The sequence below is a fragment of the Dipodomys spectabilis genome, unplaced genomic scaffold, assembly GCF_019054845.1.
Source record: "Dipodomys spectabilis isolate Male_0828 unplaced genomic scaffold, ASM1905484v1 ptg000784l, whole genome shotgun sequence".
NCBI classification, from domain to species: domain Eukaryota; kingdom Metazoa; phylum Chordata; class Mammalia; order Rodentia; family Heteromyidae; genus Dipodomys; species Dipodomys spectabilis.
In genome coordinates, this window is record NW_024871461.1 from 88831 (window position 1) to 109661 (window position 20831).

The 20831-nt window shown below is 61.4% G+C and overlaps 1 protein-coding gene across 1 annotated transcript; it reads left to right on the top strand.

Annotated features, from left to right (window-relative positions):
• The first annotated feature begins 1337 nt into the window (after window positions 1-1337).
• Window positions 1338-14561, top strand: Mcm2 (minichromosome maintenance complex component 2). The gene is made up of 16 exons (XM_042673253.1): window positions 1338-1421; window positions 1964-2193; window positions 3396-3571; window positions 3696-3959; window positions 4597-4816; window positions 4985-5192; window positions 6141-6275; window positions 6799-6990; window positions 8528-8621; window positions 9519-9769; window positions 9879-10005; window positions 10349-10461; window positions 11733-11981; window positions 13298-13480; window positions 13547-13702; window positions 13940-14561. The coding sequence occupies exons 1-16, from the start codon at window positions 1416-1418 to the stop codon at window positions 14048-14050; spliced, it is 2715 nt and encodes a 904-aa protein (XP_042529187.1). The 5' UTR covers window positions 1338-1415; the 3' UTR covers window positions 14051-14561.
• Window positions 14562-20831: the final 6270 nt, after the last annotated feature.

A 20831-nucleotide genomic window follows, 5' to 3' on the forward strand; every position in this document is an offset into this window, starting at 1 on the left:
GCGCCGGGTGCTCCCGGAGCCGACGGCGAAAACAGCCCCGGTCCCTGCCGGAGGCGCCCGGGCCCGCCCCCGGGGCCCCGGGAGCCTATGGCAGCGGGCCTGCGCCGAGGCCAGCCGAGGCAGCCAATCACGTCCCTCGGGGGCGGGACCTCGCAGGACTCTTAAAGAGGCCGCAGGGACGCGCGGCGGGAAGCGGCCCGGGGTGTTTACCGGGACCGCGGGCCCGGTCCGCGCCCGCCGATCCCGGATGCCCCACCTGCCGCCCCGCGCCCTCCGCTGCCGGGGCCCCCGCGGCGGGCCGCCTCGAGGAGCCTCGGGGCCGGGAGGGCAGCGGGGCCCGGAAGTCCTGCGTGGAGGACGCCGCGTGCGGCCGCCCTCGAGGCGGGCCGGCGTCGTGCGGGCGGGACGCCGCGTCCCCGCGCCGCAGGCCCGGCCACGTGCTGGTGTTTACACACACACACTTCCGGAGGGGACGGGCGGCTTTCCACCTGTCCATTCTCCGTGCTCCCGGGCGGGCAGGGCGGCCCGGTCGCCGGGCCCAGGCCGGGCCTGCCCGCGGGAGCGGGAAAAGGAAGTCCTTCTAGGTAACAGGCAGGGCCGGACGAGGCTGGTGCGGGCAGCGACATCGGGCCGCGCCGCGCAGAGCGCGGGAAGCTGGCCCGACGAGGACCCCTCGGCCAGATCGCCATCCTCCAGGCCTCCTCGTCCCCCGACGCAGCCCCGGGCCCACCCGGCGTCAGAGCACAGGGTGGCCGGGGACACCGGAGCCCCCGAGCCCCGTCCCAGGCCTTCTTGGCCACGTTTCCGCCTGCTTTGGTGCAGCGGGCTGGGACTTGAACTCGGGGCCTGGCGCGGTGCCCGACTCGCCCCGGCTCAATGGTGCTCGGCCGCTCGCGCTGCGCCTCCGCGTCCAGCTTTTGGCGGGGCTCACGCCGTGTCCGGCCCCGCTGGCGCGGAGGGCGGGCGGGGCTCCAGGAGCTGCGGGCGCGGTCTTCGTGAGGCGCGGGCCGAGCTCCAGGCGCGGTGGGCGTGGTCTCCATGAGGGCGGGGCCCCGGGAGCGGTGGGCGGGGTCATGAGGGCGGGGCTCCAGGAGCTGCGGGCGCGGTCTTCGTGCGGCGCGAGCCGAGCTCTAGGAGCGGTGGGCGCGGTCTCCATGAGGGCGGGGCTCCGGGAGCGGTGGGCGTGGTCTCTGTGCGGCGCGGGCAGGGCTTCAGGGTATGTGGGCGGGGCCTCGGCGCGCGCAGGCGGGGCTCCAAGAAGTGCGGGCGGACTCCAGCCGGCGCGGGCGTGGCCGACTCCCTCGCAGCCCGGCGCAAGCAAACGTCATGACGCTGGCGAGCGTCACGTGGGCCGCTTTTCGCGCGAAATCTGGCGGTGGCGGGAAGTGCTGATCAGAACGCGGCGCGGCGCGGTCATGGCGGTAAGCGCGGGGCCGCGTGCGGGGCGGGCGCCGGGGCGGGCGGGCGCCGGGGCGGGCGGGCGTCCCCCGCGCTCTCGCCCTCCGGCCTGGGCCCCGCTTTCTCCCGCGCCCGGGCCCGGCTGTGCGGCGGCTTCGCGCGCCCCTGCGGGAGCCCGGCGCGGCGAGCCCTCCGCTCCGGCCCGGGCCGCGGGGATGCGGCGGTCCGGCCCGCAGCCGCGCTCGCCCCGCACGTGCCGGCCGGGCGCCGTCCCGCCGCGGCGCCGGTGCTGGGCTGAGCCCGGGCCTCGGCTCCAGCCCTCGATTGGCGGCTCCCGCACCCCGGGACGCCCCACCGTGCGTGGGTGCTGTGCCCACGGCGCCGCGGCCGCCCAGGGCAGGACCATAGGGTCAGAAAGCGACGTGGCCTCCGTGCTTTTTCCCGGGTGAAAGGCCGTGAGTGACCCACCTGGCCCGGCGAACGCGGGCCTGGGAAGTGCGGGGGGGGCGGAGCCGTGCCCCCCTCTCCCCCCCCCCCCGTGCCTGACCCGCCGCTTCTCCCGCAGGAGTCCTCCGAGCCCCTCTCTGCGGCCTCCAGCCCTGGCCGCCGGCGACGAGCCAATGATCCGCTCACCTCCAGCCCAGGCCGGAGCTCCCGGCGCACGGACGCCCTGACCTCCAGCCCTGGCCGGGACCTTCCTCCGTTTGAGGATGAGTCTGAGGGGCTCCTGGGCACCGAGGGGCCCGTGGAGGAGGAAGAGGATGGAGAAGAGCTCATTGGCGATGGCATGGAGAGGTATCTTCTTTGCACTGGTCTCCACGCTCAGCTTGGCAGGGAGCCCAGCTCAGGCGCTGGGATGGATCTGGTGGTGTGTGGCCTTTTGAGTGTAGTGTGGACCTGGGGTGTCAGGGAGACAGGTCACAAGCTACAGTGCAGATCCACTGAAGGTGCCGCGTTTGGAGACCCGGACGCGGGTGGGAAACCTGCCCGTGGGCCAGTCCCTAAGGTCGTGTGATACATCAAAGGACAGGCAGGTGGACTTCTGCCTGTGTTGATCATTTTGTACAGCCGAGCTATGTTATAAATATCCACATGGGGGCTGAGAAGGTGGCTCAGTGGTTAAAGCGCTTGCCTTGCATGCCTGAGGCCCTGGGTTCGATTCCTCAGCACCACATAAGCAAAAAGAAAAAAAAACAGAAGTGGCGCTGTGGCTCAAGTGGTGGAGCACTAGCCTTGAGCTGAAGAGCTGAGGGACAGCGCCCAGGCCCAGAGTTCAGGCCCTACGACTGGACCAAAAACAAAAAACAAATAAATATCCACATGGCCCTTGGCAGATGAAAGGTTCTTAACCCTGCCCTGAGCCTGGACAAGCTCCACTTGCTAGAGATGTGTACCCTGGGAATGCATCCAATAGGAGGCGCGATCTCAGACAGGAAGCCACAGCACACTATGTGGGGGAGTCTGACTCACTGGCATTGGCTGACTTCCAGCTAGTAAACATGCACTTTACCCAATCAGAGCCAGGCCATTGCTGTAGCCAGTGCCCTTTGGGGCTCTGTGGGTCTGCCCATAGGAGAACACTGCTTCTGCCCTGATCCTGGCTGCAGGTGGGACACACTAGGTAGTGCGCCAGCCAAGTCTTAGGAGTGCCCGGAGCCTTGTGGAGATTCCCAGCCTCACCTCACCAGAGACCGGGGAGGTGTGACCACCTCACCCAAATGTTTGTCACCTGACTGAAATCCCAGAAACCTTAAATCCCCCCACCTAAATTACTCCTTCCTTCCATCCTGGACACTTTAGAAGGGTGTTTCCACAGGCATCCCACGTTCAAATGGGGGTGCTACTCACCACAGTGTCTAGAGAACTTACGTGGAACTCGGTGGCTATTTTCTGGCCTTCCGTTCCTGGAGGCGCAGGCCTGCCCAGGCTGCCTATGGGGCTGGCCAGTTTCTGGGTGGAATTGCGGGGGACTAACTGCCTTGTGGGGGCTCTCTCAGGGACTACCGTGCCATCCCAGAGCTGGACACCTACGAGGCCGAGGGATTAGCGCTGGATGAGGAGGACGTGGAGGAGCTGACAGCCAGCCAGCGGGAGGCGGCGGAGCGGGCCATGCGGCAACGGGACCGGGAGGCTGGTCGGGGCCTGGGCCGCATGCGGCGAGGCCTTCTGTACGGTAGGCCTGCCTGTCTGCGTGCCGCGCTGGTCTGGGTGTGGCTGTCAGTGTGCTGAGTGGCCGGGTCTGGGGTCAGGGGAGATGGTGCTGGGAAAGGCTCTTACAGGCTTCCTTGCCTGCACAGACAGCGATGAAGACGAGGAAGAGCGCCCTGCCCGCAGGCGCCGGCAGGTGGAGCGGGCCACGGAAGATGGCGCGGAGGAGGACGAGGAGATGATAGAGAGCATCGAGAACCTGGAAGACCTCAAGGGCCACTCCGTGCGGGAGTGGGTGAGCATGGCCGGCCCCCGGCTGGAGATCCACCACCGCTTCAAGAACTTCCTGCGGACTCACGTGGACAGCCATGGCCACAACGTCTTCAAGGAGCGCATCAGTGACATGTGCAAAGGTGGGGCACGGTCACTGGGACCCAGCCGCCTCCTGGTGTCCCTTTCCGGAAGGTTATTCGGACTGACCTCATAGGCACACCGATCCTGCCTGCTCGGACACTCAGTGACGTGTCCTGAAAGGGGTGGGGGGGTCTCACTCGAAGGAACACAGGAAATGTCACCTGTGGGTATCGGCCTGGGACAGTGGGGACCCAAGGCATTTGTTTTTGATACTCTTAAAAGCGGGCACGAATTTGTTGTTTTGTTTTTAACGAAAGTCTGGATTACTCCTCTACTTTTTACTTGTTCATTTTGTGGCTCTCGGGGTTGAACCCAGAGCCCATGTGTCCTGAGCACATGCTGGCACCGAGGTGCACTCTGCGTTGCAGGGTGACTTGGGTTGGGAATCAGCAGACATGGCTGGGGGGCGGGGCTCAGGACACGCAGGCCTGGTCCCCTGTACCTGCACTGCCTGCCGTTCCCGTGTGGGGCAGGGCTATCCATGGGCTTCTGTCCTGTGGCATTCCAAGTTCATGGCTCTGGGCTCTGGGATGAGGCATGGGTCCCCTCCCCTCAGGCAGGCCTTGTGGCAAGGGGGTCCCCTCCCTGGCCCCAGCATGCCCCACTCAGCCCCTCCACCCCCCAATCCGCCTGTAGAAAACCGGGAGAGCCTGGTGGTGAACTACGAGGACCTGGCCGCCCGGGAGCATGTCCTGGCCTACTTCCTGCCTGAGGCCCCGGCCGAGCTGCTGCAGATCTTTGACGAGGCTGCTCTGGAGGTGGTGCTGGCCATGTACCCCAAGTATGACCGCATCGCCAGCCACATCCACGTCCGCATCTCCCACCTGCCCCTGGTGGAGGAGCTGCGGTCCCTGAGGTGAGGGAGGAGGATGGGGATGGGGGGGTGGCCCGGTGGCACTCTGGCTGTGAGGAGGGCACTAGCATGGCCTCATCGGGTGCTGACAGGCCCAGTGCTAGGGTAGCCGGGGTGCCCAGGGGGCGTGATCCACGTGCCTGAGCTCCAGCCACCGACCTGTGCCCGCAGGCAGCTACACCTGAACCAGCTGATCCGCACCAGCGGCGTGGTGACGAGTTGCACCGGCGTCCTGCCCCAGCTCAGCATGGTCAAGTACAACTGCAGCAAGTGCAACTTTGTGCTGGGGCCCTTCTGCCAGTCCCAGAACCAGGAGGTGAAGCCAGGCTCCTGCCCGGAGTGCCAGTCCACTGGGCCCTTCGAGGTCAACATGGAGGAGGTGAGCTGACACCAGCGGTGGGGGGACCAAGCAGGGACCCCACAGAGCACAGCATGGAATGTTTTGGTCCTTCCGATGTCTTCTAGGAATTCTGTTCATTTGCACTTGTGTTAGGGCCATCCTTGTGTCTGGCTTTTGCTTGACGCAGGCCAGTGCCCGCTGCCTGTCTGCTCCCATAGGTACAGTCTAGTTCTATCGCTGTGGTGTCTAGTCCAGGCTGGACTCCGGTTTCTACTGAGGGCCCTTCACGGGGTGCTGTGAGGCTGTGACCACTTCAGACTGCGGGACCCCATGCTGGCTGGCGGGCGCCTCTTGTTCTGTGATCTTAGGCACAGCGTGTGCTTTGAACCGCAGCGACTCATCTTTTCTGTAAATTTACTGGAGAGGAAAGGCACTTGTGGCTCAAGGTTTTTAGGTTTTCATCCCTGCCCGTCAGGACCCGTGGCGAGACAGCAGGAAGGGACTAGTGTGTGGTGAGGAGGCTGCTGGCCTCGTGTCAGGCACAGGGAAGGCCAGGGGCCAGCACCCCCGCCCCCAGAGACCTCCCTGCCCCCAGGGCCCTGCCGTGTCCCAGTAGCGCGTGAGCTGAGGACCAAACCTTCACCACATTGGTCTCTGGACATTTGAAGTTTTCTGTTTGTTTATGTGGTACTGAGGAATTGAACCCAGGACCTCATGCATGCTAGGCAAGCACTCTGCCACTAAGCCACCACCTTCCCAGCCCTCTGGATATTTGAGATCACACTGTGGCACTGTTGCTTTCCTAGACAGAAGGTGACTTGATAGGACAAGCCCTCAGGCCCTTTTGCTGTGGCCCTCTTTCCCAGTGGGGAGGTAGCGGAGCCTGGCTCTCCGACCCCCATCCTTGGGGGCCTAGCGCAAGGTCAGGTGGGACAGGAAGCACTCTTCCTGCAGGGCTGGGCTCACCGCCTTTCTCTGTTCCTGCAGACCATTTATCAGAACTACCAGCGTATCCGCATCCAGGAGAGCCCTGGTAAAGTGGCAGCCGGCCGACTACCCCGCTCCAAAGATGCCATTCTCCTGGCTGACCTGGTGGACAGCTGCAAGCCGGGGGATGAGATCGTGAGTAGCCAGCAGTGGCGGGGGAGCCGGGGTGCAGGGAGCCTTGGCCCGGGCGTTCCCGCCCGTGGGCGTGTGGGCGTTAATGCGGGGGGCTTGGACTAGGGTTGGCTCTTGAATCCTTGGAGTGTAGAGCTTCCCACAGCTGAGATGATCGGTTTAAAGGAGAGAGGGTTTGTTTTAGCCCACGGGGCCAGAGGTTACAGTCCCTCGTCTATGGCCCAGCATGTCACAGAGAGCGTGGGCTCGTGCAGTCCATGATGCAGGCAGGCAGGGGCTGGGTCCCAACAGTCGCTTCAAGGGCAGTCCCCACGGGCAGCCCCGCTTCCTAACGGGTCACACCAGTCAGGGAACCAGGCCTTCGGGAAGCATCTTGGGCGAAGCCGCAGCAGCTTGGACGTCCCTGAGCTGCTGCGCTGTAGTGCGGAGAACTTGGTGAGCGCTAGAAGAGACGGAGGGCAGTGTGGGGTGGCTGAGCTGCACCTTGCCCTGGGTTGTGCCTCTGGCCACACGGACTCTCTCCTAGGAGCTGACTGGCATTTACCACAACAACTACGACGGTTCCCTCAACACCTCCAATGGCTTCCCCGTCTTCGCTACCATCATCCTGGCCAATCACGTGGCCAAGAGAGACAACAAGGTCGCTCTCGGGGAGCTGACGGATGAGGATGTGAAGATGATCACTAGCCTCTCCAAGGACCAGCAGATCGGGGAGAAGGCAGGTGGAAGGGGGTCCCCCAGCTGCCCGGCAGCCTGGCTCCCTCATCCTCAGCCTTGGTGGGGGGCTGTGGCGCCAGAGACAGGCACACGTGGTCCAGCTGCCGTGCAGCCGCTGACACTGGCTTCAGGGTTTGTGTGGGTTCTTGCCCCAGAACGTGAGTTTCCAGTGTCTCTGTGCCCCCTCTGCTCCTCAATCACCCAGTGTCTTGTGGGTGCCGGGCAGGGCTCTTCCATAAAGCCAGGCCCTGGTCCTGTGTTTTGATAGGATGGGATTGCTTGTTGTCGTGGCTCTGGGAAATGCACCCCTGACCTGGCTAGCACCATGCCATGGCCGAGCTCTGTGCTTGAGGATCTTGGCCCTTTGAGTCAACCAGGACCCGGGTTCACGGGGCAGCTGGTTCTTTGCCAGCCTGGGAAGGTGTTTATTATGACTTTTCTCAGTGGGAAATAGAATTTGGAGACAATTCTTTTTTGCCGGCACGTACCACTTGAGCCACGATTCCAGCCCTTCTTTTTGCTTTTGCTGAACAGAATCTAGTAAACTTTCCTGCCCACCTCTCACAGACTTTTCTGCCTAGGCTGGCTTTGACCCATGATCTGCAGATCTCAGCCTGTCCTGAGTACTTAGTATTACAGGTGTGAGCCACTGGTGCCCAGCTGTGGAGATCTTTTGTTTGTTTTTGTCCGTTGTGGGGCCTGAACTCTGGGCCTGGGCGCTGTCCCTCAGCTCTTCAGCTCAAGGCTAGTGCCCTACTATTTGAGCCACATCACCATTTCTGGCTTTTTCTGCTTATGTGGTGCTGAGGAATCGAACCCAGGGCCTCACGCATGCAAGGCAAACGCTCTACCACTGAGCCACCTTCCCAGCCCCTGTGGGATCATTCTTGAGTGTTGATTTGGCCAGTAGGAGCAGTCTCCCTCTGAGCTCATGATGTGCCCCAGAGGCCAGCGTTGCCTCAGACCCTGGCCTGCAGAGCGTGCAGTGCTGGGGTTGTGGAGGGCAGCGGCCAGCGAGGTGGAAAGCATTCTCCCACAGTCAAGGAGTCCTGCATACCCCTGCTTCTCCCTTAGAGTTGGCATTTCTGTCCGGGAGACAGAGAAACGTGGACTGACGAGTCTACCTCCCAGATCGCCACAGCTGTCATCTGAACACAGCCTGGCCTGCCCCGGCTGCTTTGGAGCAGTGTCTTGTAGATCTCTGCTGGGATCTGGTGTTGGCTCTCGTGGGAGGCCGCAGGCTTTGGCGTGGAGCGCAGGGACCAGCTGTGGGTGTCTGTTGTCACAGCCACGCCACAGTGGCTCACCCCATCTCTGCTCTGGGTCTGTGTCCTGGACAAGGCCTCTCCGGACAGAATGAATGGGTCAGACTGGGGTCTAGGCAGTTCCCAAGCCCTGCTGCCCTGGAAGAACACCCCCAGGAGGGTCCAGCGCCCCAGGGCATGATGGGACTTCGCAGCGGGTTGCTGCTGAGCTGCAGGCTCTGCCCCTGGCAGAGCGCACACCCCCCCTCACCATGGCCTCTTCCTCTTCCTCAGATCTTTGCCAGCATCGCTCCTTCCATCTATGGGCACGAAGACATCAAGAGAGGCCTGGCTCTGGCCTTGTTCGGGGGAGAGCCCAAGAACCCAGGTGAGCTCCCCCTCCCCCTCCCCCTCCCCCTCCCCCTCCGCAGGGAGCCAGGATTCTGCCTGTGGATGGGCAGACCGCGTGTCCGTACGACTGGGGGCTAGGAACAGGATGTAGTCAGTGACAGCCCTGTGGCCACTCCATGAGGCGAGAGAGCTGTGGGTAGACGGTGGCTGCTTTTGTCCCACAGCCGTCTGCCCTTACAATTTGAGCACATTTCTATTCTTCTCAGCTCGTCTTCCTTTAAAAGAAGGTTTTGCCACACCAGTAGTTGGTGGGAACATAAGTATAATAGAAGCCTCGGGTGAGGCCAGTCTCCACTGACAGCCCTTCTATCCCGAGCCCTTCTTGTGGGCCACCGTCTGTGTGGCTGTGTGCTCCCGTACCCGTGCATTCGTGGGGCTGCAGCAGCACACACTGTGTACTCACTGCCACAGCACGCACGCACCTGTAGTTTATGCGGTGCAGCATGCACACAGGGTTCATGACACACAGCACCTGCCTTGTGCATGGGACTGTGGCTATAGAATGCAGAGGGAGGGATGGCCCTGCTCTTTCCCACTGCAGTGCATCTGGCTTCTCCTCAGTAGAGCATGTGGCACACGTTGCTGCTTCCTGGACGGTGCCACATACTTAGCTCTCTGCTTCCCTGGAGAAAGATTCAGGTCATTTCCAGCTTTTCCCCATCACAGAGGCCTGTCCTAGCCCACCCTCTGTAGAGCTAAGTACATTTCTGTGCGTTGAGTAAGTGTTCAGAAAGGGGCCTGGGCTAGGGCTCTGCAGCCTGTCTTTAGAGCCTGCCGTTGCTGATGAGCAGTCTACCGTGTCCATCCACCCTCCTCTGTCCCTCCCCTCCCTTGTCCCTCCCCCCCCCCCCTCCGGTCCTTGTCTGGCCCCCAGGTGGGAAGCACAAGGTGCGTGGGGACATCAACATGCTCCTGTGTGGAGACCCAGGCACAGCCAAGTCCCAGTTCCTCAAGTACATCGAGAAGGTGTCCAGCCGGGCCATCTTCACCACTGGCCAGGGGGCATCCGCCGTGGGCCTCACGGCCTATGTCCAGCGGCACCCAGTCAGCAGGGAGTGGACCTTGGAAGCCGGTGCCCTGGTTCTGGCGGACCGAGGCGTGTGTCTCATCGATGAGTTTGACAAGGTGGCTGGGGCTCTGGGGGGGTGTGGGCTTGCTGGGAGGGTGTTTGTGGAAGCACTGGGTCCTGTGCCATGGGGGCGAGGCCCACGCTGAGGGGAGCCCCTGGGTCTAGATGAATGACCAGGACAGGACCAGCATTCACGAGGCAATGGAGCAGCAGAGCATCTCCATCTCCAAGGCCGGCATCGTCACCTCCCTGCAGGCCCGCTGCACCGTCATCGCTGCTGCCAACCCCATAGGTAGGCAGGCCCCCTGCCCCTCCACGGCCAGGCCGGGGGCTGGGGATGGTGGGGCCACCGTCTGCACCACGCTCAGGAGACAGCCCTTGTCTGGACTGCCTAGGCTGGGCCAGGCTGAGCCAAGGTGATCAGCAGGCACCTCCATCTTACTCCTCTTCTGTGTCTTCCCTGAGACACGGTTGACCAGTTAGGCGGCTCTGGGCACTACTGCCCCCTTGTGGAGTGCATAGGCAGCTAGTATGACCGGTCCGTGGCGCGGGCCTGCCTCTGCCGCTGGAGCAGCTGGGTCTGGACGGGTGTTTGGAGGTGGAGGAGGGCAGCTGAGCGTGCTGCCGTGTTTCAGGGGGCCGCTACGACCCTTCCCTGACCTTCTCCGAGAACGTGGACCTCACGGAGCCCATCATCTCCCGCTTTGACATCCTGTGTGTGGTGAGGGACACCGTGGACCCACTTCAGGTACAGCCCTGCACCCTCAGCCTGGGCCCGGGCCAGCCTGGGACCAGGCGCTGGGAAGGGTGGACGTGGCATCTGTGCCCCTCTCCCTCCCCACCCCTACCCCCGTGTCCACAGTTCTCCTGACTCCTTTCCTTCCCTGGTTGCTCATCAGCCTGATTGACAGGGTGCTCCTGGAAACGCTCCTACACCCATTCCCCTACTACCTCCGAACCCCTCACCTCACCCGAGGGCCTGCTGTGGCCATTCCCACCTCTGAGACGCGAGTCAGCTTCCACCCTCCCCCACGATGACCTATGGCTGGCTGGCGCCTTGTGCCCAGCTGTCTGCCCCCGTCCTGCCCTGTGCCCAGCCAACCCCAGGCCTGTCTTCCACCTTCCGGAATGCTCTCTTCCCCCTGGACGCTCCTCTGCTGGATTGCCCCACGCCTGTCGTAGCTCGCATGCTCTGCTTCCTCTGCCAGCTGCGTCTGGCGGCGTCTCCTGGTGTCATCGTCCCATCCTCTACTTTTTTTTTTTTTTGGTCTGTCATGGGCTTGAACTCAGGGCCTGGGCGATGTCCCTGAGCTTCTTTGCTTGAGGCCAGCACTCTACCACTTGAGCCACAGTGCCACCTCCAGCTTTTTCTGTGTGTGTGGTGCTGAGGAATCGAACCCAGGGCTTCGTGCGTGTTAGGCAAGCTCCCACCACTGAGCCCAGCCCCAGTGGTTTTTGTTTGTTTTGTCTTTTCTTTTTGGTACTGGGGACATTGTACTTGTCAGGCAAGCGCTTTGCCACTGAGCTGCTCTCCTGTTCTCTTGTTTTGGGATGGGCTGGCTCTGAGGTCTAGGCTGGCTCAGGCTGCTGAGCTCCAGGTCCACCTTGGCTCTGCTGCTGTAGGAGTGGGTCTGCAGGTGAGCACACTGCCTCCCAGCTAGCTAGCTTGTTTTTTCTTTCTTTTTTTTTTTTTTGGTCAGTCGTGGGGCTTGAACTCTGGGCCTGGGCCCTGTCTCTTCAGCTTAAGGCGAGCACTCTACCACTTGAGTCACAGCACCACTTCTGTTTTCTGATGGTTTATTGGAGATAAGACTCTTGAGGACTTTCCTGTCTGGGCTGGCTTTGAACCGCGATCCTCAGGTCTCAGCCTCCTGAGTAGCTAGGATGACCAGCCTTAGTTAGCTTTTAAACTGCTTGTCTCCTGCCAGCACCCAAGTGAGCTTCTAGCCTGTCTCCTTGCCTGTCGCTCCCCCCTGCCTGCGGCCCCCCACCCCTGACGCCTCTCCCAACCCCATCTAGGATGAGATGCTGGCCCGCTTCGTGGTGGGCAGCCACGTCAGACACCACCCCAGCAACAAGAAGGACGAGGATCTGGATAGCAGCACCTCAGAACCGGTCATGCCCAACACGTACGGCGTGGAGCCCCTGCCGCAGGAGGTCCTGAAGAAGTACATCATCTATGCCAAGGAAAGGGTGCACCCCAAGCTCCACCAGATGGACCAGGACAAGGTGGCCAGGATGTACAGCGACCTGCGGAAGGAGTCGATGGTGAGCACTCCTCCAGCGGGGTGGGGCCTCCAGACCTGCACTCGGAGGGGCTGGAGGGGCTGGGGGTGCCCCTCCCCCAGCGCCTCTGTACTGTAATGTCTGGGGATTGGCTAAAACTTCGGTGTGAGCTGGTGGCGCACTGGCAATACCAGCTACTTGGGAGGCAGAGATCTGGAAGATGGCAATTTGAGACCATTCGGGCCAGAAAGGTCTGCTAGACTCCCTAAAGTAACCAGCAGAAAAGCTAGGCTGGCAGCCGGGTGTGAGGCCCTGAGTGCAACCTCTTCAAAGTCTTTTCAGAGTGTTCAGCTGAGATGTCATGAAATCCCAGCCCTGGCTGTACAGTGTCAGTGTGTGCCCGCGTGCCTCCCACCGTGATACCACACGCTGGGCGCTCGCAGGCCCTGGGCGAGCAGCGGGCACACGCTGGGCGAGCAGCAGGCACACACTGGGCGAGCAGCAGGCACACGCTGGGCGCTCGCAGGCCCTGGGCGAGCAGCGGGCACACTGGACGCTCGCAGGCCCTGGGCGAGCAGCGGGCACATGCTGGGCAAGCAGCAGGCACACACTGGGCGAGCAGCAGGCACACGCTGGACGCTCGCAGGCCCTGGGCGAGCAGCAGGCACACGCTGGGCGCTCGCAGGCCCTGGGCGAGCAGCGGGCACATGCTGGGCGCTCGCAGGCCCTGGGCGAGCAGCGGGCACACTAGACGCTCGCAGGCCCTGGGCGAGCAGCGGGCACACTAGATGCTCGCAGGCCCTGGGCGAGCAGCGGGCACACTAGACGCTCGCAGGCCCTGGGCGAGCAGCGGGCACACGCTGGGTGCTCGCAGGCCCTGGGCGAGCAGCGGGCACACTAGACGCTCGCAGGCCCTGGGCGAGCAGCGGGCACACTAGATGCTCGCAGGCCCTGGGCGAGCAGCGGGCACACACTGGGCGAGCAGCAGGCACACGCTGGGCGCTCGCAGGCCCTGGGCGAGCAGCGGGCACACTAGACGCTCGCAGGCCCTGGGCGAGCAGCGGGCACACTAGATGCTCGCAGGCCCTGGGCGAGCAGCGGGCACACACTGGGCGAGCAGCAGGCACACGCTGGGCGCTCGCAGGCCTTGGGCGAGCAGCGGGCACACTAGACGCTCGCAGGCCCTGGGCGAGCAGCGGGCACACGCTGGGCGAGCAGTGGGCACTGGAGCAGCCCTGTTTGGGGAAGGAGTGGGATGTGTTGGTTGGCACAGTTGAACTTGGCCTCCAGCCGGGCCCCTCCCCTGCCCAGCCCCTCCCTGTGCCTCAGGCCACGCCCTGCCCCCCCCTCCCCTCCAGGCGACGGGCAGCATTCCCATCACCGTGCGGCACATCGAGTCCATGATCCGCATGGCAGAGGCCCACGCGCGGATGCATCTGCGGGACTACGTGATAGAGGATGACGTCAACATGGCCATCCGTGTGATGCTGGAGAGCTTCATCGACACGCAGAAGTTCAGCGTCATGCGCAGCATGCGCAAGGTGGGTGTGGCCGGCTCGCCAGGGTACACCCGTGTGTGCGGCCTCTGACCCCCTCTCCTCCCACAGACCTTCGCCCGCTACCTCTCCTTCCGGCGCGACAACAATGAGCTGCTGCTCTTCATATTGAAGCAGTTGGTGGCCGAGCAAGTCACCTACCAGCGCAACCGCTTTGGGGCCCAGCAGGACACCATCGAGGTGCCCGAGAAGGACTTCGTGGACAAGGTGCAGTGTGCTGGGTGGAGGCGGCGTTGGTGGCAGGCATGCTGTGTGCGCCAGTGGGCGGGGCGGGGCGGGCGGCAGGTGGAGGAGCCGGAACAGGGCACCATGGCAGCTGGGCTTGAAGCCCGTCCTCTGGCTCCGCCTCCACCCCAGGCGCTTCGCTCCTGACAGCGTGGGGCACGAGGCGCAGGTGGAACACGGGCCTCTGGCCCTGACGCGTCCTGTGCTTCCTGTCTTCAGGCTCGGCAGATCCACATCCACAACCTCTCTGCCTTTTATGACAGCGAGCTCTTCAGGATGAACAAGTTCAGCCGCGACCTGAAACGGAAGATGATCCTTCAGCAGTTCTAGGCCCTGGGACCCTCCCGGGCGGTCGTGGGGCGTCCTGGATACGGCCAGCCCAGGGCACGGAGTGGAGTGGTCTGGGGCCGCGGGGCTGAGAGGGTCGGGCTGTCTCTTCAGTTCCCACTCCACTCTCCGCCTCTGGGTGGGAACTTGCAGCAGCCTGGAAACCGGCTGGTCTCCACTAGGTGCCCTGCATCTGCGTGCTCACAGCCGGTGTCCGGGTAGACGTCACTGCCAGAGCCCTGGTTATGGTGTGCGCTTCCTGACTCGGCCGGGTACCACCTGCGCCCGCCGCAGCATGGAGGTGTCTGCAGGCCCGGGGCTGTCCTGTGGGTGTCTCCAATCCCTGAGGTAGAAGAGGGTGCTCCTGTTTCTGGTCATGCCGAGTCGGGGATGGGGTGTGAGCCACGAAGGGCGGTCCCGCGGCCACCGCGCCAGCTAGTGCTGTTAGTCTGGCTTCTCGCACATTTTCCTGCTTCGCTTTTTAAACCTTTTTAATAAAGTTGAATTTAATGAAGATAGTTTGTAAAATTCAGCTGGAAGACAATTGTTGGCCTCGATTTTGTTCAGTGTTGAGTACTGGGACCCAGGTTCCCTGGGCCCGGTTGAGGGCTCTTCTGCCCAACGCCTTTGGGTTTCTGTGGGAGATGGGTCTGGTCACTGTTTGGATGTGTATGAACCAAAAGTGGTGTTTGCTAGGTGGGTGTTAAATGACCCCAGAGGTCTAGTGTTGACTCTGGGTGCCGGCCCCGGCCCAGGGAGGTATGGGGCCCTCGGGAGGCGGGTCTGGGTCACTGACCGTCGCCTTGAGACACTGGGCATCCTGAGGACCCCCAGCCACCACAGCCTCCAGAACACCAGGCCCAGCTGACTGGATTCCAGCGAGAACTAAAGCCTGGACTTCACTCATTACCTTCCGGAGTCTGCCAGGACGCGAGCTGACAACACATCGGAGAACTGACACATGCACAGTTGCGCCTTCCTGTCCAGGATGCTAGGTCTGTGTCCATGGTTTTTAAGACGTTATAAATCTTTAGGGTTTTCTTCATTTCTCTTGGCTTCTCAATTACTGTTTTTGCTGAGGTTGCCAATTGTATGCTTCTCTTGTTGAGTAGCACTGTGGGTGGGACCCAGGGCCCTATGCACGCAGGACAGATTTCTACCCACAAGCCACACTTCACCCTGTATTTTCTACTGCCTATCTATGACAAAATTTTCTGATTAATGCATGCTGTATCCATCAATTTCGATGTCAGTTGATTAACTTGTTTTCCAAATAGACCTGAAAATTAGTCTCACTAAGTTCTTCCCAATAGTTTTATCCCGTTTCTTTTACCAAGCATGATGGTTGTTATTGTTCATTGAACCCATGAACGTTTTTCTCTTTTTTGTGCGTCAGTCCTGTACCTTGAACTCAGGGCCTGGGCACTGAACTTTTGTGCTCAAGGCTAGCACTCTACCAATTTCCACCTTTTTGGTAACTAATTGGAGCTGAGAGTCTCGTGGACTTTCTGCCCAGTCTGGCTTTGAATTGCATTCCTTCCCGGCCTCCTGGAATAGCTAGCATTACAGGTGGGAGCCACAGGCACCCATGACGTCTGTTTGTTCCATTTAATAAGACTGGATGTTAACTGCATTCTGTTCCTCTTGTTTGTTTTTTGCATCTCAGAAAGATGGATTTTTTTTTTTCTTTTTTTTCTGTCGGTTGTGGGGCCTGAACTCTGGGCCTGGGCGCTGTCCCTCAGCTCTTCAGCTCAAGGCGAGCGCTCTACCACTCGAGCTACAGCACCTGCTTCCAGCGTTTTCTGCTTACGTGGTGCTGAGGAATCAAACTGGGGCTTCATGCATGCAAGGCAAGCACTCTACCACTGAGCCAGCTTCCCAGCCCCAAAGATGGATTTTCTTTTTGTCTCAATGCAGAGATGAAAATGAGTGGCTTTTTCTAATATACAACAGTGTGTGATCCTCAGATAAATTCCACCCCTTATTTGTGTTGTTCTTAGTTGCTTTGGTAAATTGGTTTTGGTAAATTTGGTAAATTAGTTGCATCAAGTAAATTGGTTTTCCTGTGGGAGAGTTATATGAACCTTTGATCAATTATACTCATTTCCCAGTAGCTGTAATGTCTGGACATTGTCCAGTCTTCTCCATTGTTGGAGTCTTTAGCTTTTCCTTAAGATGATTTACTTGAATGAGACTTTTTTTTTAAATGTTGATCATGTGTCTTAAACTCAGGGCTTGGGAACTGTCCCTGGGCTCTTTAACTCAAGGCTAGCATTCTACCGCTCTGGGCCACAGCATCACTTCAGGTTTTCTGGGGGTAATTGGAGATAAAAGCCTCATGGACTTTCCTGCCCTAGCTGGCTTTAATTCATGATCCTCAGATGTCAACCTCCTGAGTAGCTAGGATAACAGATGTGAGCAACCGGCACCCGGCTTTCACTTCAATGAGATTTTAGATTTTATTGGTAAATTTTAGTCAGGTTGTTCATCTTTAAATCTTGTGCTTTATTTCTTTCTTATTCCTTCCTGTCTACTTATGTCTTTTTTTCCCCTTGATCCTAAAGGTTTGATTTATCTTTTAAAATGCTAGGCACGCAGCAATCAGTTGTGGGGTTTTCTTTTTATTGTTTTACCCACGCTGTCCCTCAGAGTGGCTTCCTGGACCACATGAAGCTTCATGTCTTCCTACAGACAGCTTTTAGTGCTGCCATTTCCTCTGTGTTTATGATTCTGCTTTAACAACAGAAATTAGGGCTGGGAAGGTGGCTCAGTGGTAGAGCGCTTGCCTTGCATGCATGAGGCCCTGGGTTCAATTCCTCAGCACCACATAAGCAAAAAGAAAAAAGCTGGAAGTGGTGCTGTGGCTCAAGTGGTAGAGTGCTAGCCTTGAGCTGAAGAGCTGAGAGACAGCACCCAGGCCCAGAGTTTAGGCCCCACAACCAACAAAAAAAGAAAAGAAAAAGAAAATTCATCCATGCATGGATGGCTCACACCTGTAATCCTAGCTACTCAGGAGGCTGAGAGCTGAGGATCACGGCTCAAAGCCAGCCCGGGCAGGAAAAGTCCATGAGACTCTTATAAACCACCAGAAAAACGTAAGTGGTGCTGTAGCTCAAGTGGTAGAGCGCTCGCCTTGAGCTGAAGAGCTTGGGGACAGCGCCCAGGCCCAGAGTTCAAGCTCCATGACTGACCAAGAAAAAGAAAAATCAACTATCAGCTGTAAAATCTCTTCCTCCTGTTAGCTGCATTCCTTTGATTGTGATAAGCAACACCCTCACACTATTCATTTCTAATGGATTAGAATTTAGGATACAAGCGTTACTTGGGTTGCATTTGAACTCTTTCCTCTATTGGTGAAATCTCATTTGCTTTTTCTTTCTCAATGATGTCTTACCAGTATAGCCCTACTTGGGGTGCCTCTGTGTGTGTGTGTGTGTGTGTGTGTGTGTGTGTGAACACGTTTCATGGGGAAAAGCAGGCCCCTGTGGATCCTGCACCAGCAGCCTGAGCTGGTCTCCCCATTGTGATCTTTCCAATGACCAGGGATGCTGGGTCATGTTTGTACCTGATGAGAAGGAGGCGGAGGTGTGAGGCGGAGGTGTCCGGGAGTCTGACAAGGCCAAGGCCCAGTATGCTGCGGCCCAAGTGGAGGGAGCCAGCTTGTGGAGCCAGGGTCTGGGCCTCAGCACGCATCTCCTCTCCCAAGCCAAGTTCTTGACTTTACTGCTTCATGACATCTCTCCAGATTTCTCCGTCACTTGGTTGTCACTAAGATGTGGTCCTGTACAAACATAATGTTGAGGAAGTTCAGACAGTCCAGAACAGCAAGATCATGAACTCTGCACACCTTACTCCCCGTTTACGTGATTGGCTATGTCCTCAGGCTGTTTCCCTCTTGGGCTCGGTGTGAACTGTGAACTGGATCCTCTTGAGTCTGTGTGGTGTAGAGCACTGCACCCCACCGCCAGCCCGCAGAACTCAGCGCTGTCAGCCTCGGATGTGCTCCTGTGGAGTGTTCGCAGGCCTCCGCCCCACAGCCGAACCAGCCCTAGGTCACATCTGCCTGCCAGGACACCCACAAAACCTTCCTGGCCTGGCCTGCTTTGCTCTTTGCTTTTTTATCCCTCCTCGCTCTGGTTGTTACACGGTTGGCTGGCAGAATCCTTTGTGTAAAATAACAGACCTAAGCAGATCATGAATCCTGTACTAAACGTGTGTTTCTTAGCTAGGAACCATGGCTTACTTACTCCTGGAATCCTGTTACTCGGGAGGCAGAAGCCAGTGAAGAGGGGGACCTGGGGGAGGAGTGGAGGAGAGGAGCAGAGGCTGTGGTTCAAGAACAACAGGAGCCATGCACCTGTCACCCCAGCCGTGAAGGAAGTGCAACTTGTAGTCCAGACTGGGCTTGCAAAACTGACAGGGCTAGGTGCTTACCCTTGGTAGAGCAGGGGCAGGGCCCTGAGTTCAGACTCCAGTACCCCTACCATAGAAAGTCAACTCATCCTGATTTGCACAGGACTTACCAGGATCCCACATACCTGCTGCTCATGGTACCACATAGGAAGGGCTGTGCAGCTGAAGTGCAGCGCCGGATGGGTACCACAGTACTATGAGGATGAAAACCAGTGTTCTAACCATGCTACTCCTCTCATAAAGCTGGTCACTTCCTTGTGTTTGGCTTGGGGCCTGGGGCTGGGAAGGTGGCTCAGTGGTAGAGCGCTTGCCTTGCATGCATGAGGCCCTGGGTTCCATTCCTCAGCACCACATAAGCAAAAAGGAAAAAAGCTGGAAGTGGCGCTGTGGCTCCAGTGGTAGAGCACTCGCCTTGAACTGAAGAGCTGAGGGACAGCGCCCAGACCCAGAGTTCAGGCCCCATAACCGGACCCCCCCCCCCAACAAAACAAAACAAAAATACAGCAAGGACTTCCTGCTCTACAGAACAGCCAATGTGTCCCCAACTGTGTCTCCAGACTGCTGCTCCAGCCTGATGGTGACAGTCCCCTGAAGGCTGGGCCACCCAGTCATGGGATCTGAGCCCCTCCTTTAGCCTGGTCCCTTTATGGCCTGTATCATCCTACCCCAAACCTGGCAGCGTCCTGTGAGAAAGACTCAATCTACAGTGACACAGAGGGCTTGTATTACACCAGTCACCATTGCCTACCGTGACACAAGGAGGGCCTGTCCGCACCAGTCACCACCTGCAGTGACCCGGAGGGCCTGTCCGCACCAGTCACCACCTGCAGTGACCCGGAGGGCCTGTCCGCACCAGTCACCACCTGCAGTGACACGGAGTACTTGGTCCGCACCAGTCACCACCTGCAGTGACACGGAGTACTTGGTCCGCACCAGTCTTTCTCGGCTTTCTCCAGGAAGTACTCGGGTCACCACAGTACACCTCAGGTCACCGTGGAGGCTCCTGACTGGGAACCCCCCAAACCTGAGCGAGGCCTGGGCGTGGCCGGGGCGGGGTGGCCGCAGCGGGATTGGATGTGAGGCGGGGCAGGGGCGGGGCAGGGTTGGCCGCGGGGCGGGGCCAGGTATGGATGTGAGGCGGAGCGGGGTCGGGGTGGGGTTGGCTGGGGGGCGGGACTGGGGCGGGGCTGGAGCGGAGTGAGCCGCGGGGCGGGGCTGGGGTTGGCCGTGAGGCGGGGCCAAGTATGGATGTAGGGCGGGGCCGGGGCGGAGTTGGCTGTGTGGCGGGACTGGGGCGGGGTTTGCCTCGGGTCGGGGCTGGGGTTGGCTGTGGGGCGGGACTGGGGCGGGACCGGAGCGGGGTTGGCCGCGGGGCGGGGCCAAGTATGGATGTGGGGCGGGGGCGGGGCGGGGTTTGCCTCGGGTCGGGGCTGGGGTTGGCTGTGGGGCGGGACTGGGGCGGGACCGGAGCTGGGTGGGCCGCGGGGCGGGGCGGGGCTGGGACGAAGCAGAAGTGCGGGACCCCGGCGGCTGCGGGCCGTGGCCGGGTGTTGTAGGCCCTCAGCGGCCCGAGTTACAGCCGCGGGGCTGGGCGGGCGGGGCCCCTCCGGCGGTGCGGGCTCCTGTGAACGCCTGCCATGACCGTCGGCACGCGGGCGGCGAAGTCCGCCCCGGGCTCGGGGGCCGGCACGGCCCGAAGGCGGCCCGCCAGCCGGGACACCCTCCGCGTGCTCCCGCCCTCCCCGTCTCCAGGCCCCGCGCCGCCCGCCGACGCCGGGAGGGGCGCGGGGGGCAGGTGCGGGGCTCCGCCGGGGTCCGGCCCCGCCCCCCGCGGCCCGCGTGGCGCGGATTGGCCGTCCGGGCGCCTGAGTGACGGGCGCGCGGGCCAACGGGGCGCGCGCGCGCCGCCGCCTTCGCCTGCGCGCCCCCGCCGCGGGCCCGGGCGCCGCGCCGCTGCGGCTGCGGGCGGGACGCTGCACCATGGCCCGGCCGCCGCGGGCCGCCCGGCCGCCGCCGCCGCCGCCGCTGCTGCTGCTGCTGCTGGCCGCGGGTGAGTGCGGCCGGCCGGCGGGCCGCGCCGAGGGCCGGGCGGCGGCGGGCGCCCGCGCTGGACAGCTCCCGCCGCAACAAAGGCCGCGCGGCGGCGCGCGTGGCCGGCGGGCTGCTGCCGGGGCGGGGCGCGGGGCGGGGCGGGGCGGGCGACCCCCGGGCCCAGCGCGGGACGCGGGCGCGGCCGGACCGGCCCGCCGTGGCCCCCGCCCCGCGCCCGCGGCAGGTGCGCGGTGGTTCGCGGGAGGGGCCCGCGCCCGGCGGGGGCGGCGGCCCCTGGGGCGGGGCCGGAGCAGGGCGGCCGGGCCGGGGGTCGCGGAGG

Excerpts from the sequence above, each read along its gene's own strand:
- Mcm2 (XM_042673253.1), top strand. Across the intron at positions 8,622-9,518 it reads GGGAGAGCCCAAGAACCCAG|GTGGGAAGCACAAGGTGCGT; the intron begins GTGAGCTCCCCC and ends TCTGGCCCCCAG. Across the intron at positions 13,481-13,546 it reads TCATGCGCAGCATGCGCAAG|ACCTTCGCCCGCTACCTCTC; the intron begins GTGGGTGTGGCC and ends CTCCTCCCACAG.